Below are 16018 nucleotides of genomic sequence, written 5' to 3'. Positions count from 1 at the left end.
TTTCCGTATTCAGCTAATTAGGAACAGACTTATCAGATTTAATAACATTAAGAAAGTCAGAGCTCAAATTTTAGGAAAGCTCAATGTGTTACCCCCACTTTTATAAAGATAGGTTGCTTGCAGAAACAAAACTGAAAACTAATTTGTTGTTTACTATGCAGTGTCAGAAGTAAAAGTGTCCGATTATATTTGTTTAAAGCACTTGGGTAACTGGGTCCTTATATTGATATTTTTCAATATTAACCTTTGTTTTTCAGTCAAGAAAATGTGTTCAGAAGGAGGCAAAAACAATGAATGCGGCAAGCTCAATGCTCATTGTGTTGAAAAACCGGATGTAACTGATGGTTATGTATGTAACTGTGAAAACGGGTTCGATAAAGATAGAAACGGAATCTGCATTCGTAAGTTAAATTTAGTATCTAATTCTACAATTTCATTGAATTCAACTAAAAAAATTNACAAATGTCATCTTAAGGAAAATGAAGAGAAATGCCTCAAAATATCAGCCAAGTGCATATTAGATGAAAACCATGAGCCCGATTGCAAATGTCCTCCGCTGTTTGTGTTTGAGAACGATGCAAATCAGAAAAAATGTGTCAAAGGTATTTTTGTATCGATATTGTATTTTATTTGAAATAACATGCTATTATATCACCTATAACCAAACGCTTAAAAGTAGACATTTTTTACTGAAAATATGTCGGACGTTACATTGTTTAATTTATTTTCTTATTTTTCTCGATTGTATAATTAAATTACTTAGAGTTTAATGGCGCTGGAATTCTTCAATACTAATTGCGCCATATTCAAGTTTAACTTGAAGTATTTACACTAAGTACAATTTCAAAAGGTATTTTAGAATTTTTATTACAGCCATATTGAAATTGAAAGTTAAGATATTTTTTTCAATAGTAATCGTAATCTATTCTTTGTTGTAATCTATAAATTTTCTTGAATTTTTTCATTATGTTTGTGGAAATTAAAATACAAAATTTATTTTATACGTTCATTTTGAATTTTAATTTCTGAAAAAGCAGATAAATTTTTTACTGCTATATATTTATTTACTTAACAGTTTGGAAATAAATTTTTTTATTATTTCGTGTTAAAAAAATTTCTATTTAGTTTTAGGATTACGAATAAATTTCATTCATGACTTTTTGTCTATATAGTTGTCTTATTTAACGAAGGAAAAGCACGATAAATAGTTTTATTTTTCTTATTATCGGCAGTTGGAGAAACCAAACTAAATATTTATTCTTTTGACCTATATTAACTAAGATTTCTTGATGTCATCTTATTTGAATGAAAGTCAATGTAAATAACTAAACGGCTAGAAATTGCTCAAAAATTGGAATTGTTTACATAATTGCTATTTTCCCATATTCAATCAAAGCAATCAAATAACTATAAATCAGATGGTATTCAAACTGTTAAATTTGTGTAAAATTGCTTATTAACTGATTTTACTTATTTTGGTTAAGTAACCAGAATTTCATCACACCAACTGTGCGCCTTTAATGAAGCCACTTAGTACCTAATAGCTGGGTACATATTGTAGGAGAGAGGCCTAATATGTTAATCTCCTGACCGACAGAGCAGGAGTTCGAGTTCAGCGTTTACTTCATTCCCTTCAACGCATGAAGAGTTTCCCGTGCCCTGTACTCTTCAATTTGTGACCCTGGACTATTGAATATGATTCTTTCATTACTGCATAGACTCTCATTCAAGTAGCTTAAAACAAAGTATTTCCCATTTCCTAGGATAAGTTTTAAGAAAAAAACAACTAAACAAATTAAACCACATTCCACGATTCATTAGCTGAAATACAACTTAATCACGTTCCAACTAAACTGTTCATTACTTGATGAAAAGCGTAGCTCGATTGTCAGGTTAAATTTATTTTTTATTATTTTGAAGCCGTGCTAGTGGTAAATGGTTAAGAACCGTATAATTAGGTATTCATGGTTTTATAACCATACTAGTTATAAACGGTTTCAAAACCGTAGAGGTACGAGATGTTCTCTATCGCAAACATTACGGTTAAATTGGATGGATTGACTGCTTTCATTTATTCTACTGTAATTTCAGAATGAAAATTAAAACAGTGTAATGAAATAATGGCGTAAATAAATGAAAAAGTGTAATGATTAATGTATTTGTTGTTTCCAAACAGCACAATTTTCCTTCACTGGCAATTTTACCGTCCCAGGAAAAACATATGAAAACAATAAGCGAAGATACGCCAGAAGAACAAAAAGATCTACTGCTCAAGTGGATTATGTTGCATTGTATAAAGATTTCAAATATTCTGTAAGTTTCTTATTCCATTCAATATATTTTATTTGGTCCAAATTAATCAAATCCTTGTTTCCACTTCCTTCATACCACTCTCTTATTTTAATGAAAATTGAGATTGATGTAAGTAATAATGAATAGATATTATAACATCTGTTATTTTTAGAAACTTTTGCTAAATGCTACTTAAAATTAGCGAAGACTTATATTGCATATTTAAACATAAAAGCAAATTTGCATAAAATTTTATTTTAAAAAACTTTAATGTTTCTGTCTTTATAACTATTGAATGCTATACTTTTAATTTAACTCGATTTCGGCCATCAAGAGCATTGAAGTATTCTCGTTTCATTAGCTTAGAAGGAATTATTTTTCTTGGTGTCAGCTCAGTTATTAAGAAGAAGAATCTATCTATCAGATTTGATTTCATATATTATGTTTATGAAAATTGAACCAAAAATGTACCTGCAAAAAATTAAGAATAAAATTAATAAATACAATGGTAACAATTTGTTCAATCCCAATCGAGATTTTGGGGGTGAACAATTAACTCAGCAAAACAATAGCTTATAAAATCACCATTGTTGCAAATGGTAAGACTTTTAAACTGTCCTTAAATAGAATAGAAACTATTATTTTAGATAAGTACCTAAACATACGCATAAATTTTATTTTATACCATTTCTATGTTTTTAAACTACCCAAAGGTATTAATTAACCCTTAAATAGGATACAAATTGATAGCACTCAATGATACCCATATGTTTTATATTAGTCCCATATTTTTATTTTAAAACTACCCAAAAGTATTAAACTTCCCTCAAATAGGGTAAAAATTATTTTTAGATAAGATCAGAACACAAAGATATGCATTCATTTTGTTTTATGCCACTATATTTATTTTTAAACTACCCAAAAGTATTAAAATACCCTTAAATAGGGTTCAAACTATTTTTAAATCACCCAAAAAAATCCATATATTTTAAGTTATTTTGTTTGTTCAGAACAGAACAAAAATGAAAACATTTTTAATCTGCTAAAATAACCCCGCACGAATTACAATACCCAGTTAACGGCATTTTCCTCATTTAAAAATTAAAATTAATCTTCAAAAACTTATATTTATGATTGCATGAAACCTGCTTTATTTTTATCTGATTTGTATTTTTTTTATAGCTGAAATATGTTTATGGTAAAGAGTCTGACTTTTTCATATTGGGCTGCGAGTAAGTGATACTTAATATTTAGTTTTTAAATTTAATGGATTCTTAAATATGCACTTATGCAAGTCAATAATATTCTTTTCACTTTAAATCACTTTTTTATTTTTGTTTTATTCAAAATGTTTATTTAAATAACTACTTTGCTTTTAATTATTGCATTTTTTTAAACATTTTCTAAGACTTACTTTATATAGATTATTTCTACATTATAGAACTCAACAAGAAGATTTCAAATGTGAGCTTGAAATGAAATTTAAAGAAAAACCAGATGAAAAAAAATTAGATTCAATTGCTGATCCCTCTCTCTGTATTCCATTGGGAAACACAGACTATTGCACAATAAACTCAAATCTAATCATGAAAAGGGCATCTAAAGGTATAAAGAAAATATTTGTAATCTGCGCTTGTCTCAAGAATATGAAATGCGTAAATATTTTACAAGTATCTAATTTTACGATGCTTTTATACTTTTATTAGGAGTGCTAAAATTAACAGATCCTTGTGAAGAAAGTGTTAAAAACGAAATATGTGGGACAACAACAAATTGCATAAGAAAAGGAGAAAACAATGAATTGTTTTATTGTATTTGCAAAGACGGTTATTCTACTATTCGTGTTTATCCAATATTTGAAGGAAGACAGAACACACGCCCTCATTGTGAAGGTAATTGCCTTTACCTTTTCTTCTTCTTACTCCAAAATTCAACTAATTCTACTACATTCAATTGTATATTTAATTGTAGAACATGTCTATTGGTTGAGTTGTTTTGGAAATTGACCAACGTAAGACCGAAAATAGAATTCACTGAGTGAAAAATAAAGGTGTTTAACAAAGCGTTACTTGTTTTATGGTAACGTTGTTAGCAAACGTTGATACCATAAAATAAGACTGGCTCAAACATTTTAAAAAGTAGTATTTTTAAAATTCAACTACTCAAGGACTGATTTCTCTCAAGTTTTGTACTTTGCCATTTAAAATTGTATTCTTTAAAAAACTTTATACCTTACAGATCATAATTATTTTAAACTATTATTAAATAAAATACATATTTACTAAAATTGGTTAAATCACTTTTATAATTGTGTGCAAAAATGTTTCAGTTTGCTTAAAAACTTATCGAAACATGGTGAAATGCGCAAAAAGTGACCTTAACATTAAAGGGTTTGAACTCTGGAGTGCTCTCCTGACCAAACTCATGGAATCATATTTCCCCGATTGCGACTAACCCCTATATTTCGGGGGTCAGAAATCTGAAACCATCAAAAACAATGTACGTCTATTCAGAGAAAATACGTTTTTGTCTGATTTCGTAGCTTAAAATCTAATTAGTTAGATTATTTGAGGTCTTCCCTTCAGATCAATAAGATCGTTTCCTAGAACTTGGAGATAGATCCTAAGATCAAAATTTATTTAGAGTTGTCCATTTATTTATTTTTTCTACATTGTACTTTATTCAAGAGATTCCTTTGAAATATTTCCATAACACTTTACTGAACATACGACCAACCACTCTAAAGTTAATCAGGTGACCCATTTTTCTTTCTTTTCCTCTTCCTCACTGATTGAACTAAGAGAAGAATCATCTGCTTATCTTTATATTCAATCTTACCACGACAAAATTTTTTTGAAATAATGTTTGAAATGAAAGGTATATTGTTAGGACCAATTTGGTGAGTTTGGAAAAGTAATTATCGCTTATTAATCAAGTTAAAATATGAAATATAATTTACACATGCATCATATTGTGAAGAAGTTGATCGTTAAGTTCAAAATCATCAAACTAAGCTTTCGAGCTGCAATTTATAATATTATATTAAAATAATTTGCCAAATAATAATTCTTAAATGGTTAATATGGATAAAGACTGATTTAAATAAGTATATTTTGTAATGAAGTGTACTATTATAGAATTACATTAGAAAAAAGAAACAATAATTTTAGTTTTAAACTCTTAGTTTAGATAACAATCAGGTTCCAAAACGTAATAATACAAGGTCCGGCTATTAATTTCCAGGACTGACGTAACTGTAGGAGAAAGAAAAGCCGGAAGATGGCGCTAATGATTGCATATTGAAGAGTGTTCTCTTGCGCATGTGCAGTGCAATCGGCGCCATTCTGAAGTGAATGGTTCTCGTGGAAAAGCGCATTAAAACGGAGCTCTTAAATTCCTGTTGTCGAAGTGAAATGGAGCAAAGAATTAACATTAAATTTTGCTTCAAATTGGGCAAGACAGCTGCAGAAACCTACAAATTGTTAAAACAAGTTTACGGCAAGGAAGCATTATCTCGCTCAAGAACTTTTGAATGGTTTAAACGCTTTCGAACGCGAAAGCGTGGAAGATGATCCGCACACAGTTCGTACGCAAGCCGAAAGCAATTGAAAAAGTTCGCGTCCATGCATTGCGTTTGCCTGTGAGGCGATTCTTAGCTCAGCAAGGTGTCGTTGAGTCGCAGCATCCACCATACTCGCCAGACCTAGCACATACTTTTTCCTGTTTCTTAAGCAGAAAAATTCACTGTAACGTTACAGTTACAGAAAACTGTAACGTTACAGTTTTCGTGAAGGCTTTGACATCCTGAAATCTTGTTCCCTTCAGTGAATTTTTCTGCTTAAGAAACAGGAAAAAGTATGTGCTAGGTCTGGCGAGTATGGTGGATGCTGCGACTCAACGACACCTTGCTGAGCTAAGAATCGCCTCACAGGCAAACGCAATGCATGGACGCGAACTTTTTCAATTGCTTTCGGCTTGCGTACGAACTGTGTGCGGATCATCTTCCACGCTTTCGCGTTCGAAAGCGTTTAAACCATTCAAAAGTTCTTGAGCGAGATAATGCTTCCTTGCCGTAAACTTGTTTTAACAATTTGTAGGTTTCTGCAGCTGTCTTGCCCAATTTGAAGCAAAATTTAATGTTAATTCTTTGCTCCATTTCACTTCGACAACAGGAATTTAAGAGCTCCGTTTTAATGCGCTTTTCCACGAGAACCATTCACTTCAGAATGGCGCCGATTGCACTGCACATGCGCAAGAGAACACTCTTCAATATGCAATCATTAGCGCCATCTTCCGGCTTTTCTTTCTCCTACAGTTACGTCAGTCCTGGAAATTAATAGCCGGACCTTGTAGAAGGGTAGAATAAGAAAAGTTAATATAGCAAGTAAATACCTTTGAATTAGGGATATAAAATTATTTAATAGGAAAATAATAACTTTATAGCTCATATTAATTTTATGCTGATTATAACCAAAACATATGGAAAATTAGAACTCACTATGAAATTTTCGGATCAATAAAAATGCCCAGACAACAATGGAAAACTATATTACAGCATTAAGTTTTTTTTTCTTATTTAGTGACTCTCATTGAATTAAAGAGGAAACATGTTTGTCGGTTTCCTCTTAATTCAATACGAATATATACATAACATACTAAGACTTCGCAATTGCTAATGCCCTAAAAGTTTACCTTACTGAAAAGTTTTATTAACAAAGGCTGGTATATTTTGTGAGATAACATACAATACTTTTGACATTACTTAAAAATAAAAAGTTTTAAATAAATTATTTCATATTACCTAAATTATTTGTTCCTAATGAATCCTACATTATTTATGCGAGCAAAAAAAAATAAAAAATAGCCTGCAATTAAGCTGGTTTCCTCATATTGAGAAAATTATTTCTCAAAGAAAGGGAAGTGCTTTTTTTAAGGAAAAATATTATAAATATAAAAATAAAGACGTATAAAGCAACTTAGTGTTTTGAGACTGAATGATCTGATTTAATCAAGAACTTTGCATGCTCTCTCTTCAATTGGTGACATAGTGACTCTTTCACGAAGACATAAATAAGAACATTCGCTGCATCACAGTTCTACTTGAATCCATCTGACTAACTAAGCAACAATCCTTAGCATATTTCATTCCTCATTCTAGATAGCCTCCCTAATCAAACCATATTCAACAGTTCAAATGTGATTTGACGTAACACAAATTATCCATTACTCATCTCTCCAATATCAAATAGAACGATATTGAACTAGCTAGGCACTGATAATATCACTTAGGAGCTCGTGAGACAGTCACTCAGTTCTTGTATAGCAATCTGCAGTCTGTCTATGTTAAGATCTTACCACATTATTCGTCAAAAGCGATTGTGGTAATTATGGTTACGAGGTTTAAATCTTTCAAGTAAGTGTGATGGGTCAATATTTAAGACAGGTTTTGACTCGGATAGATGAAAGAAATAGAATTTTTTTTTCATTTTTTCTATTGCAAAGCTCCCCTGTTTGAAATGCGATATTTCTTGCTTCCATAGAAGCAGGCTTCCATAGAAGGAAGAACTTTGAGGCGGGAAAATTTCTTTATATATATACAGACTATTGCGTTCCTAGGCCTGGTAATCATCATTGATTGACTGGCAAAACACACTGCTGTGTGAACGCTGTATATTTATTAATCTTTTATGTATTGTTAACTACCATAATTGATATATTATCATAAACTAATAATTGTTCGTTATTGATAATAAAAAATTATTGCAGTTTCAGAACATTTTATTTCTTGCAATAAAAATAATTTAAAAATAGTGATAAATGATTATTTTCAGACATTAATGAATGCTTGAAAGCAACGTCTTGCCCAAAGAATTCGCATTGTTTCAACACACCTGGAAGTTATAGTTGCTTTTGTAACGATGGTTTCAGGGATAAGTCAGATAATGTAAAGAAAGATGGCTGCATTGGTAAGCTAGTTTTCATTGTACGCAAACGAATGTTTTATTATTATGTTTCTGTATGCATATTGAAAATTGAAAACTCAATTTTAAAATTTTTTTGAATATTACTGTTTGAACATAATGTTAGAACTCAACTCTTTTTACCCTTTGGTTAATTGTCATAGCACAAACAACTTTAAGCTGAGTATACCTGCGGAGTTAGTTCCAAAATTCGCATAATTCCATTAATATGTTTTCAAACCGTGTCGCCTAAACGTTTCCTGAAGTAAAATGCCTCAATTGGATAGCTATAGACAACAATGTTCTACTTATTTATAACTGCTTAAGAGACGAGAAATGCACATATGTTGCTGTATGATGCAATTCAATCATGAATTTAACCTTTCCAGGGCCAGAGAAAGAGAAACAAGCGCTTTAACAGGTCCATACGCTCCGAGTTTATACGAACACGCTCGTATAAAACGTACATACTCTCGTTACCTTTCCTACGCTTCTATAAAACGAAAACGTACTCTTTCGAGTACGTTTACGTTTTATACGAGATACAATATAAGATTGATCATATTTGTGTGATCTTGTGCCGCTTCAGTCAGAAAAATTCGTTTCATATATGATACCATGGGCCGTGCTGGGAAAACCGTGCGATAGCACATATGCGATCATGGACTTATAGGGGTTAAAGGAAGTTAAAAGGACTGCGCAGCAGAAAGCATATAATTGATTAACTGTGCTAAAAATTTATGCACATAAACAATACAACGTTAAATAGTATGATTTTTAGTAGCGAAAAGATATTATATTTTAGTTTATAACCATAGTTGAACAGCCAGCAAAATTTTGGGTTTAAGAATACTAATGTGCAACTCTGAAGCCATGTAATTTTGAACCCAATCCAGGAGACAAGGGAACTCCTGGAACAAGTATTAGGAGATATTTTCCTTCTTAGAGGACTTTTCAAAGAAATTACCCCGCATTTGCGTTACACGGAGAGGAAAACCACGAAAACATCTCACGATAAGCCCGAGAGCAAGGGGACTCTAATCCATGATCCGTCTACCACTGATAATATTTAACGTCAGCACTGTGGTTCGTCTAGCCGAGTGCGTAATTCATGTCGACCAGCCATCACTGGGATTCGAATCCAATTCACCTCATAAAAAGGCGAACGCTCTATCCCCTGGGCCACCATGGCTCAGTGAAAGGAGATTTCATTTTGCTTTATAACTTTTGTTGAACAGTCGACCCAATCCATTTATTTGACGACTACGAATGTTCAAATCCGCAGCCATGTAATTTTGAACCCAATCCAGTAGACAAGGGAACTCCTGGATCAAGTATAGAGAGAAATTTATCTTTATGAAGGACTTTTTGATGGAACTAAGATCGGTGCTATCCGGATGGGGTCTTTGCATTGGCCAGCCATCGACGATTTGAACCCGGTTTACTTCGTTGGAAGGCAAACACTCTACCCCACGAGCCATCACGGCTCAGTGAAAGTTGATTGCATCATTCATTTATTTATATAAGATCAAGTGCTACATCGATGTAACGATTCCTAACTCTACTATTATCTCTAATTATTTTACTAGCCGAAATGTATTAATTGAGGATTTTAACGTTTACTTGCCGTAGGCTTCGACAGATCACATACGCTCTTCTCTTGAATCTTTATACCACTTGTTCGCAACCGCTTGCTCTAATTAGAGTTCGTTATAAAAAGTTGACATTTTTCGATATATTGTCATAGCGTTTCGCTCATATTCCTCCACTAAACACGTGCTGGTAGAGGATATTCTGTTCTAGGTGTATTACTCTTAGCATGGCTTTAGATCCATTTAAAATGCTCTCACGTGAACTGGTGATTAAGTTCCAGGTAATACCTATAACTTAATCATTATATATATATATATATATGAATATGTAATTCGGATGATAAATAAAATTAAAAAATTATATTTTGAAAAAAATTTTTAAAAAAAATGATTTTGGTAGATGTTNATATATATATATATATATATATATATATATATATATATTTGCGTAAAATTAACTAAGATGTAATGATTTGAGGAGCGTTGAAGAACTATCAAAACAGTTGTTATGCGCATTTAGCTTTGCTACCCTAAAGGTTTATAAGTTGTACGAGATAATTTTTGAAGGTGATCAAAGCTTGTCGCTAAAGGTAGCCAGTGTTGTATAACAGTTATTAACGTAGGTCCTTTTTGAAAAATGTTTCATTGTAGGTGTGTGTGAACATAAACTGTGTGGAGAGCATGGCAGATGTCAATCAGTTGGAAACAATGGATATTTTTGCAAGTAAGGAGTTTTGTCATTTTCTTTTTATAGCATGAACGGCGGGAGATAGTTTAATCACTAAGAACGCGTAATTACAAATCCTAATTGGACATGAAAAACATTTAATAAGGACATTTTCCTATTTTTTTCCAATGGCAAATAGCCTTATGAAATATTTCAAGTGGTAACTGAAGTCAAATTCCTGAAGAGGACTGATTGTCACAAAAGGGATAAAAAGTTTCTGTTCTTTTAAAAAGTAGTAACACTATAAAACAGATATATTACTGATTTTTTAATCGATTACACTGCTGGGTGCATTTTACAAGAACTCTTTTTAAGTCTCTTTGAGTCGAGGCTCCCAAGCTTTTTGTGCCAGGGAAGCCCTTAAACGAGAATTTTTTTCTATGAAACCTAATATCGTAGGTTATTTTAAATTTATTAAAATAATTATTAATTTATATGATGTTATTTTCATTTGATGTTATTTTCATTGATGTTTTTTTTCATTTATCTTAGACCTAAGTGATTAGTAAACCTTAATTTTAGAATATATTAAAGAAAATATTAATTACAAAAGTAGTATCTTGAGTCATTGCTAATTATGATTCATAGACTATTTTGGACCAATGAGTTTTGCCAACCTTATTTTTTTAAAATTAAATAAAAATAAAAATCTTAGTTTCTCGAGTCCATTATATCCTTAATGATCTTGAATCTATGTGTTTCGAGAATTATATTTTTTTCGGGTGGCTAAAAACATGCAAAAAATAAGAATATAAGAACGTTAATAACTATCTGCATGAAGCACAAGAAAATTTGAATTAAACATGGAGTAATTAAGTATAAAACTCATTTTAAATATTGCAAATTGAACTTTTAAAGATTGAAGAAGATGCTTGAAAACAATACAAATTTATAGCTAACGTGAGACATTGAATTGCTTAAATATTCTTAAAATTGCTTCCAAATCTGGCTTTGCGTTTGAAAGTTATACTCGAATATTAAGAATAGCGAGCATCTTTCTAATTTTTTTCTTTATCTGTATGCATGAGAAAAAATTCTTGCTTTAAAAAAATAGTTCAAACTGAAAGTTAGCGAAATGTTTATATCTTTTCTTGTTACTTTCGTATATTTGCCTTTTATTTCTACCCGAAAATCGCCCAATGTTATGTTTTCAAATTTCGTTTCAAAATAGTAATTTCATTTTATTATAATTAAATGCTTATAATCGAAGGTTGTAAGGGTTTGGCACGCCTTTCATGTCTGCATTATCCTCTAGAAGAATTCCAATAAGGTCCTTTTTTTCTAAATGGAGCAATTGTTGAGCATTATTGTTCGGCACATCAGTTGTTTTATTGTTCTCTAATTGAGATTTGAAGATTAGGAAAACATTCAAAATTTAGCTCCTCGACATTACAATCGTAAAGTGTAATTTGCACTTGATGCTGAAATGTTGTCATTGTTCGAAAATATATTAATATGTTATCTCTTTCATGACATTGTTTCACCGCACACACATCACCAGGGGTCTGTTTAGAAGAAATTTGGGTCCATTAACGGACACTTCACAAAATATCTTTTCTTAAAAATGGACCCTTCCCAAAATATTTTCACTTGAAAACGGACCCTTCACAAAATAATTTATCTTTTAATCGGAAACTTCACAATTTTGCTTATCTTCATTTTTTTTAATCGAATAAACCCTTCCCATGAAGGGGGGAGAGGAGACAGACAAATGTAAACGAACTAAATTTTATCTTCGGTAGACGCTTCTTCCTTTATTCGTCCGAAATTAATATTCTGCGTGCAGTAGTATAGGCTAAATCTATACATAATAATAAAAGCGGCTGTGTGTGTGCCTGTAATCACAATATATCGCCCCAGAAGCCTCGCCCAGGCACGAAACTCGGCACATAATTGTGTTTTGACATAATGAAGAAGTATTTTTTTTCTTTTTCAAAAATTTTGATTAGTTATTTAGTTATCAGTCATTTTGTAAGTCTATGCTTTTCGTCTGCTTTTTCGTCTTCAAAGAGCCATATTCAAAAAACTATTAAAAAATGCATATACTTTTCCCCACTCTTATAAATGTATGCTAATGCGAACCTCACAATTGAAATATTAATTTTCGACAACTTAAACCAATAATATACGAAGGAATTAATAATTTAATTGTAAGGTTCGCATTAGTTTACATTTATCAAAGTGGAGAAAAGTTTAACTTTTGTATTAAAAATGTGGCAACATATTCGATACGTAAATAGAACGCTTCGCTTTGATATATTTGTCGCTGTTCATAATTGTTATAATAAGTTTTTCTTCTTCTTTCCACGCTCTATTTTTTTTTTCTTAAGCGAAGACGATAATTTTTGTAGCGATATTGTAGTACTTTGTACAACTAAAAATTCTTTTCACAACACTTTAAAAATATTTACTTTATTTTCTTTATATATACAGAGAACAGTCGGCAAAGAATTCGATTAGGTTGAAAAACATTTCGCTAAAAAGGAACGAATTCCAAAAGAAAAAATAAACAACTTAAAGAATAAAAATGCTGATGCCAGCCAATTTTTTGAAAGTTAACTTAGAAATAACAAACCAAACGATGTTAAATAACAAACCAAACGATGTTAACAAAATGACGTAGAAAGCGCAACTAGATCAAAATTATACAAGCACAACTAGATCAAATTATAATACCTGAGTGCTTGACGTAACAGATATAGAAATAGAATTTGATACCATAAAAAATTATATAGAAATAGAAATTGATACCATAAAAAATTTATTCGTTTTCGTGTTCTTTTCATGTATTTAGCATTTTAGTTTTTTTTTTCTTAAGCGTTGTAGCTATATAATTTCAAACATCCTCAAGAGCTATAACACATCTGCAGCAGAACTGGATATGAAGACAAAATTGCAGGACAGGAACACTTTAATTGTCCACTAATCTTCAGATTTCCTGCTATGTTTTAAAAAACTTTATTTGTGAAAACCTTCAGCGTGGCGGACAGCTGGCCGCCTTAGGCGGCTAGTACCAAATATTTGTGTGTTGCATCTCTAATTTAGTAGCAGCAATTGATGTTTTTTTTTCAAATTTAATATTTTAAATTTAATTTTTTTAATTATCATTTTGCAGTGTTGTTCATAATCGTGTTTTTCTTTGCAATTTAAAAACTCCTTGAAAAAGTTTTTTTTGCAATAACGGACCCTATTTGCACAAATTCACAAAATCGGACCCTGGTTGAAAGAACGTGACTTAACGTTTATTTTATATTCATAAATTACGAGTAATTTTTTCACAATTTTACAAAAACGGACCTTTTACAAAATGTCTGAACAGACCCCTGATCCCTCAACCATGGGTAAACATCAAGTCCCCCTTTTAGAGCTGTATCTTTTAACGGTTATTGGTACTCCTCTCTTCAAACGTCTACACCACAACCATCGAGTTGACTTTCAATCCCTCAGACTTAACGTGCACCTTGATGCTTACACAAACTGGTTGTTTTTTTGTTATTGGCTGCCAGGTTCCATCTCGCAACCTTCGGCTATCCAACCAGCGGTTTGAGTGACGCTTCAACCCATGGAGTTTGCACCATCGAAGCACACATTGTTACAAAATAATATAATTTGAAAATAAGCAGGACAAAAAGAATAATTGCACTCGCTTGGTATTGCTTGTTGAAAAAAATTATTAGTGATCAAAATGAATCCTAATTCTAGTGCTAAAAATAATGTGTAATAACAATGTAAAGAAAAAATACAAATAAAGAGATTATGAGATGCATTTAAAGTAAATTGCCGAACTTAAATATGTCAAACATTTTATATGTTTACACGATGCCAAAACCTAAGGTAATAATATAATTTTATATTCACTTCTTAAGAGCTAATAATTCAACAGTTTAGTTATAGTTTGCGGATCATTTTAATTTAAAAGTGGCACCAAAATATATATTTTTTTATAAGTAATAAAAATGTTTTGATTTTCATTGTGAATAAAACTTATAAGTTATTTCTAAACAAAACAAAATGTGTCGGTGAAAATATTTTGAATTCTTACATATTATAAATGAAATAAAATAATTCCACATGACAGAAAATCACTGAAATATGAAATTTGATCATACATTTTAAGTACAAATTTCACGATGATAATTCTGATATAAGGTTATATTGGGCGTCTAAAATTATATAAAATTGCTGACTAAATAAAAATCTATAATCAATTAAAGGAAATTACACTAACTTAATTATTTTAGTATATTGTAAAAAGCAAATGATCGAAATATGTTTGATTTAAACATAATTCATCATTTGTGATCGTACATTTGGATTATTAATATATAAGAAATTTCGATCTTTAAAAATAATTCACATCTAAATATCAATCATATGTCACTTAAGCAACTAATTTCTTTTGGGAAATAAAAAAAATAATTTAGAATTTTTAACATATTTTAAAATTTTATTAGTAGTAAGTAAAAATACCAGAGAATCATTTAATGATATAACTTAGTGGATATTGGTCAAGAATCCCCACATTATTTAATCAACGCTTCCAACAATTTTTTGAAAAAAAAACATTGGAAAGAAGAGTGAGATCTTTTCATTTACTAATTGAAGGATGTTTACCAAATGCCAAAAGCTTTTATAAAGCCATGAAGACGCCCGACTAAAAATGCGGAACAAGTTTTTAGTGTAAAAGTTAAGAAGAGTGGCGATGCCCTTTTTTCACGCACTTCAACCGTACATCCTGATGGAAAAAAAAATTTCAGTTTCCCCCACCTTTATTCTATTGGCATGTTTGCTTTCCTTTCTTATTCTATTGTAACGAAAATGCAAAAAAAAAAAAATTAGAGTTCGTTAAAGTCGAGTTTAAAATTTTCAAATAATAATTTCGTGGAACCCAGAATAGGAATCCCTGCTCTAAAGAATTTTGTCGAATATTGAATCAATTTTGCAAATAATGAATTAATTTTAATTAAAGAAACCAATAAAACATTAAATTTTTACCATATTTTTCTTTAAAGAAAACACAAAATAAATACTGATTGAAACATTTTGGACAAGTTAAGTATTGACTCAAGAAATAACAGTAAAAAAATATTACTTAAAAGGGCAATAGTAGGTAATAAATATAATAAATTTAAAAATAAATTGATTGTTAAATTTTGCTCAACTTTAAAAGTATATCCTTTTCCTTTTATATTTAATGTTAGAAATACAGTAATAATTTTTTATGAAGACATCATTTTATATAAATTCATTTTTATTACAGCTGCACAGATCATTATCTTGGCCAATTCTGTAATGTTACAAATCCTGCACTGAAAGGTATTTATATATAAATTTTTTTCGATACTCCTTACCAGCTGTTTTATTAAGACCGTGGTATATTAAAGTACAGTTGAAAAATATATTACTATTTATGTTACTATTTATGTGTATTTATTTATTTATTATAT

At 30.7% G+C, this 16018-nt stretch overlaps 1 protein-coding gene across 1 annotated transcript; it reads left to right on the top strand.

The window, feature by feature from the left end:
• Positions 1 to 460: 460 nt before the first annotated feature.
• On the top strand, positions 461 to 15918 carry LOC107440281 (adhesion G protein-coupled receptor E1). The gene is made up of 8 exons (XM_043056131.2): positions 461 to 602; positions 2177 to 2313; positions 3475 to 3524; positions 3734 to 3897; positions 3999 to 4184; positions 8124 to 8258; positions 10496 to 10568; positions 15832 to 15918. The coding sequence occupies exons 4-8, from the start codon at positions 3768 to 3770 to the stop codon at positions 15899 to 15901; spliced, it is 594 nt and encodes a 197-aa protein (XP_042912065.2). The 5' UTR covers positions 461 to 602; positions 2177 to 2313; positions 3475 to 3524; positions 3734 to 3767; the 3' UTR covers positions 15902 to 15918.
• Positions 15919 to 16018: the final 100 nt, after the last annotated feature.

The sequence above is a fragment of the Parasteatoda tepidariorum genome, unplaced genomic scaffold, assembly GCF_043381705.1.
Source record: "Parasteatoda tepidariorum isolate YZ-2023 unplaced genomic scaffold, CAS_Ptep_4.0 HiC_scaffold_13, whole genome shotgun sequence".
Lineage (NCBI taxonomy): Eukaryota > Metazoa > Arthropoda > Arachnida > Araneae > Theridiidae > Parasteatoda > Parasteatoda tepidariorum.
This window is presented reverse-complemented; position numbering and strand designations above follow the sequence as displayed.

Bases quoted from the DNA above. Each gene is read 5' to 3' on its own strand.
- LOC107440281 (XM_043056131.2), top strand. From the start codon at position 3,768: ATGAAATTTAAAGAAAAACCAGATGAAAAAAAATTAGATTCAATTGCT. The intron at 4,185-8,123 runs GTAATTGCCTTT...GATTATTTTCAG, and splicing joins CACACGCCCTCATTGTGAAG to ACATTAATGAATGCTTGAAA. The intron at 10,569-15,831 runs GTAAGGAGTTTT...TTTTTATTACAG, and splicing joins AACAATGGATATTTTTGCAA to CTGCACAGATCATTATCTTG.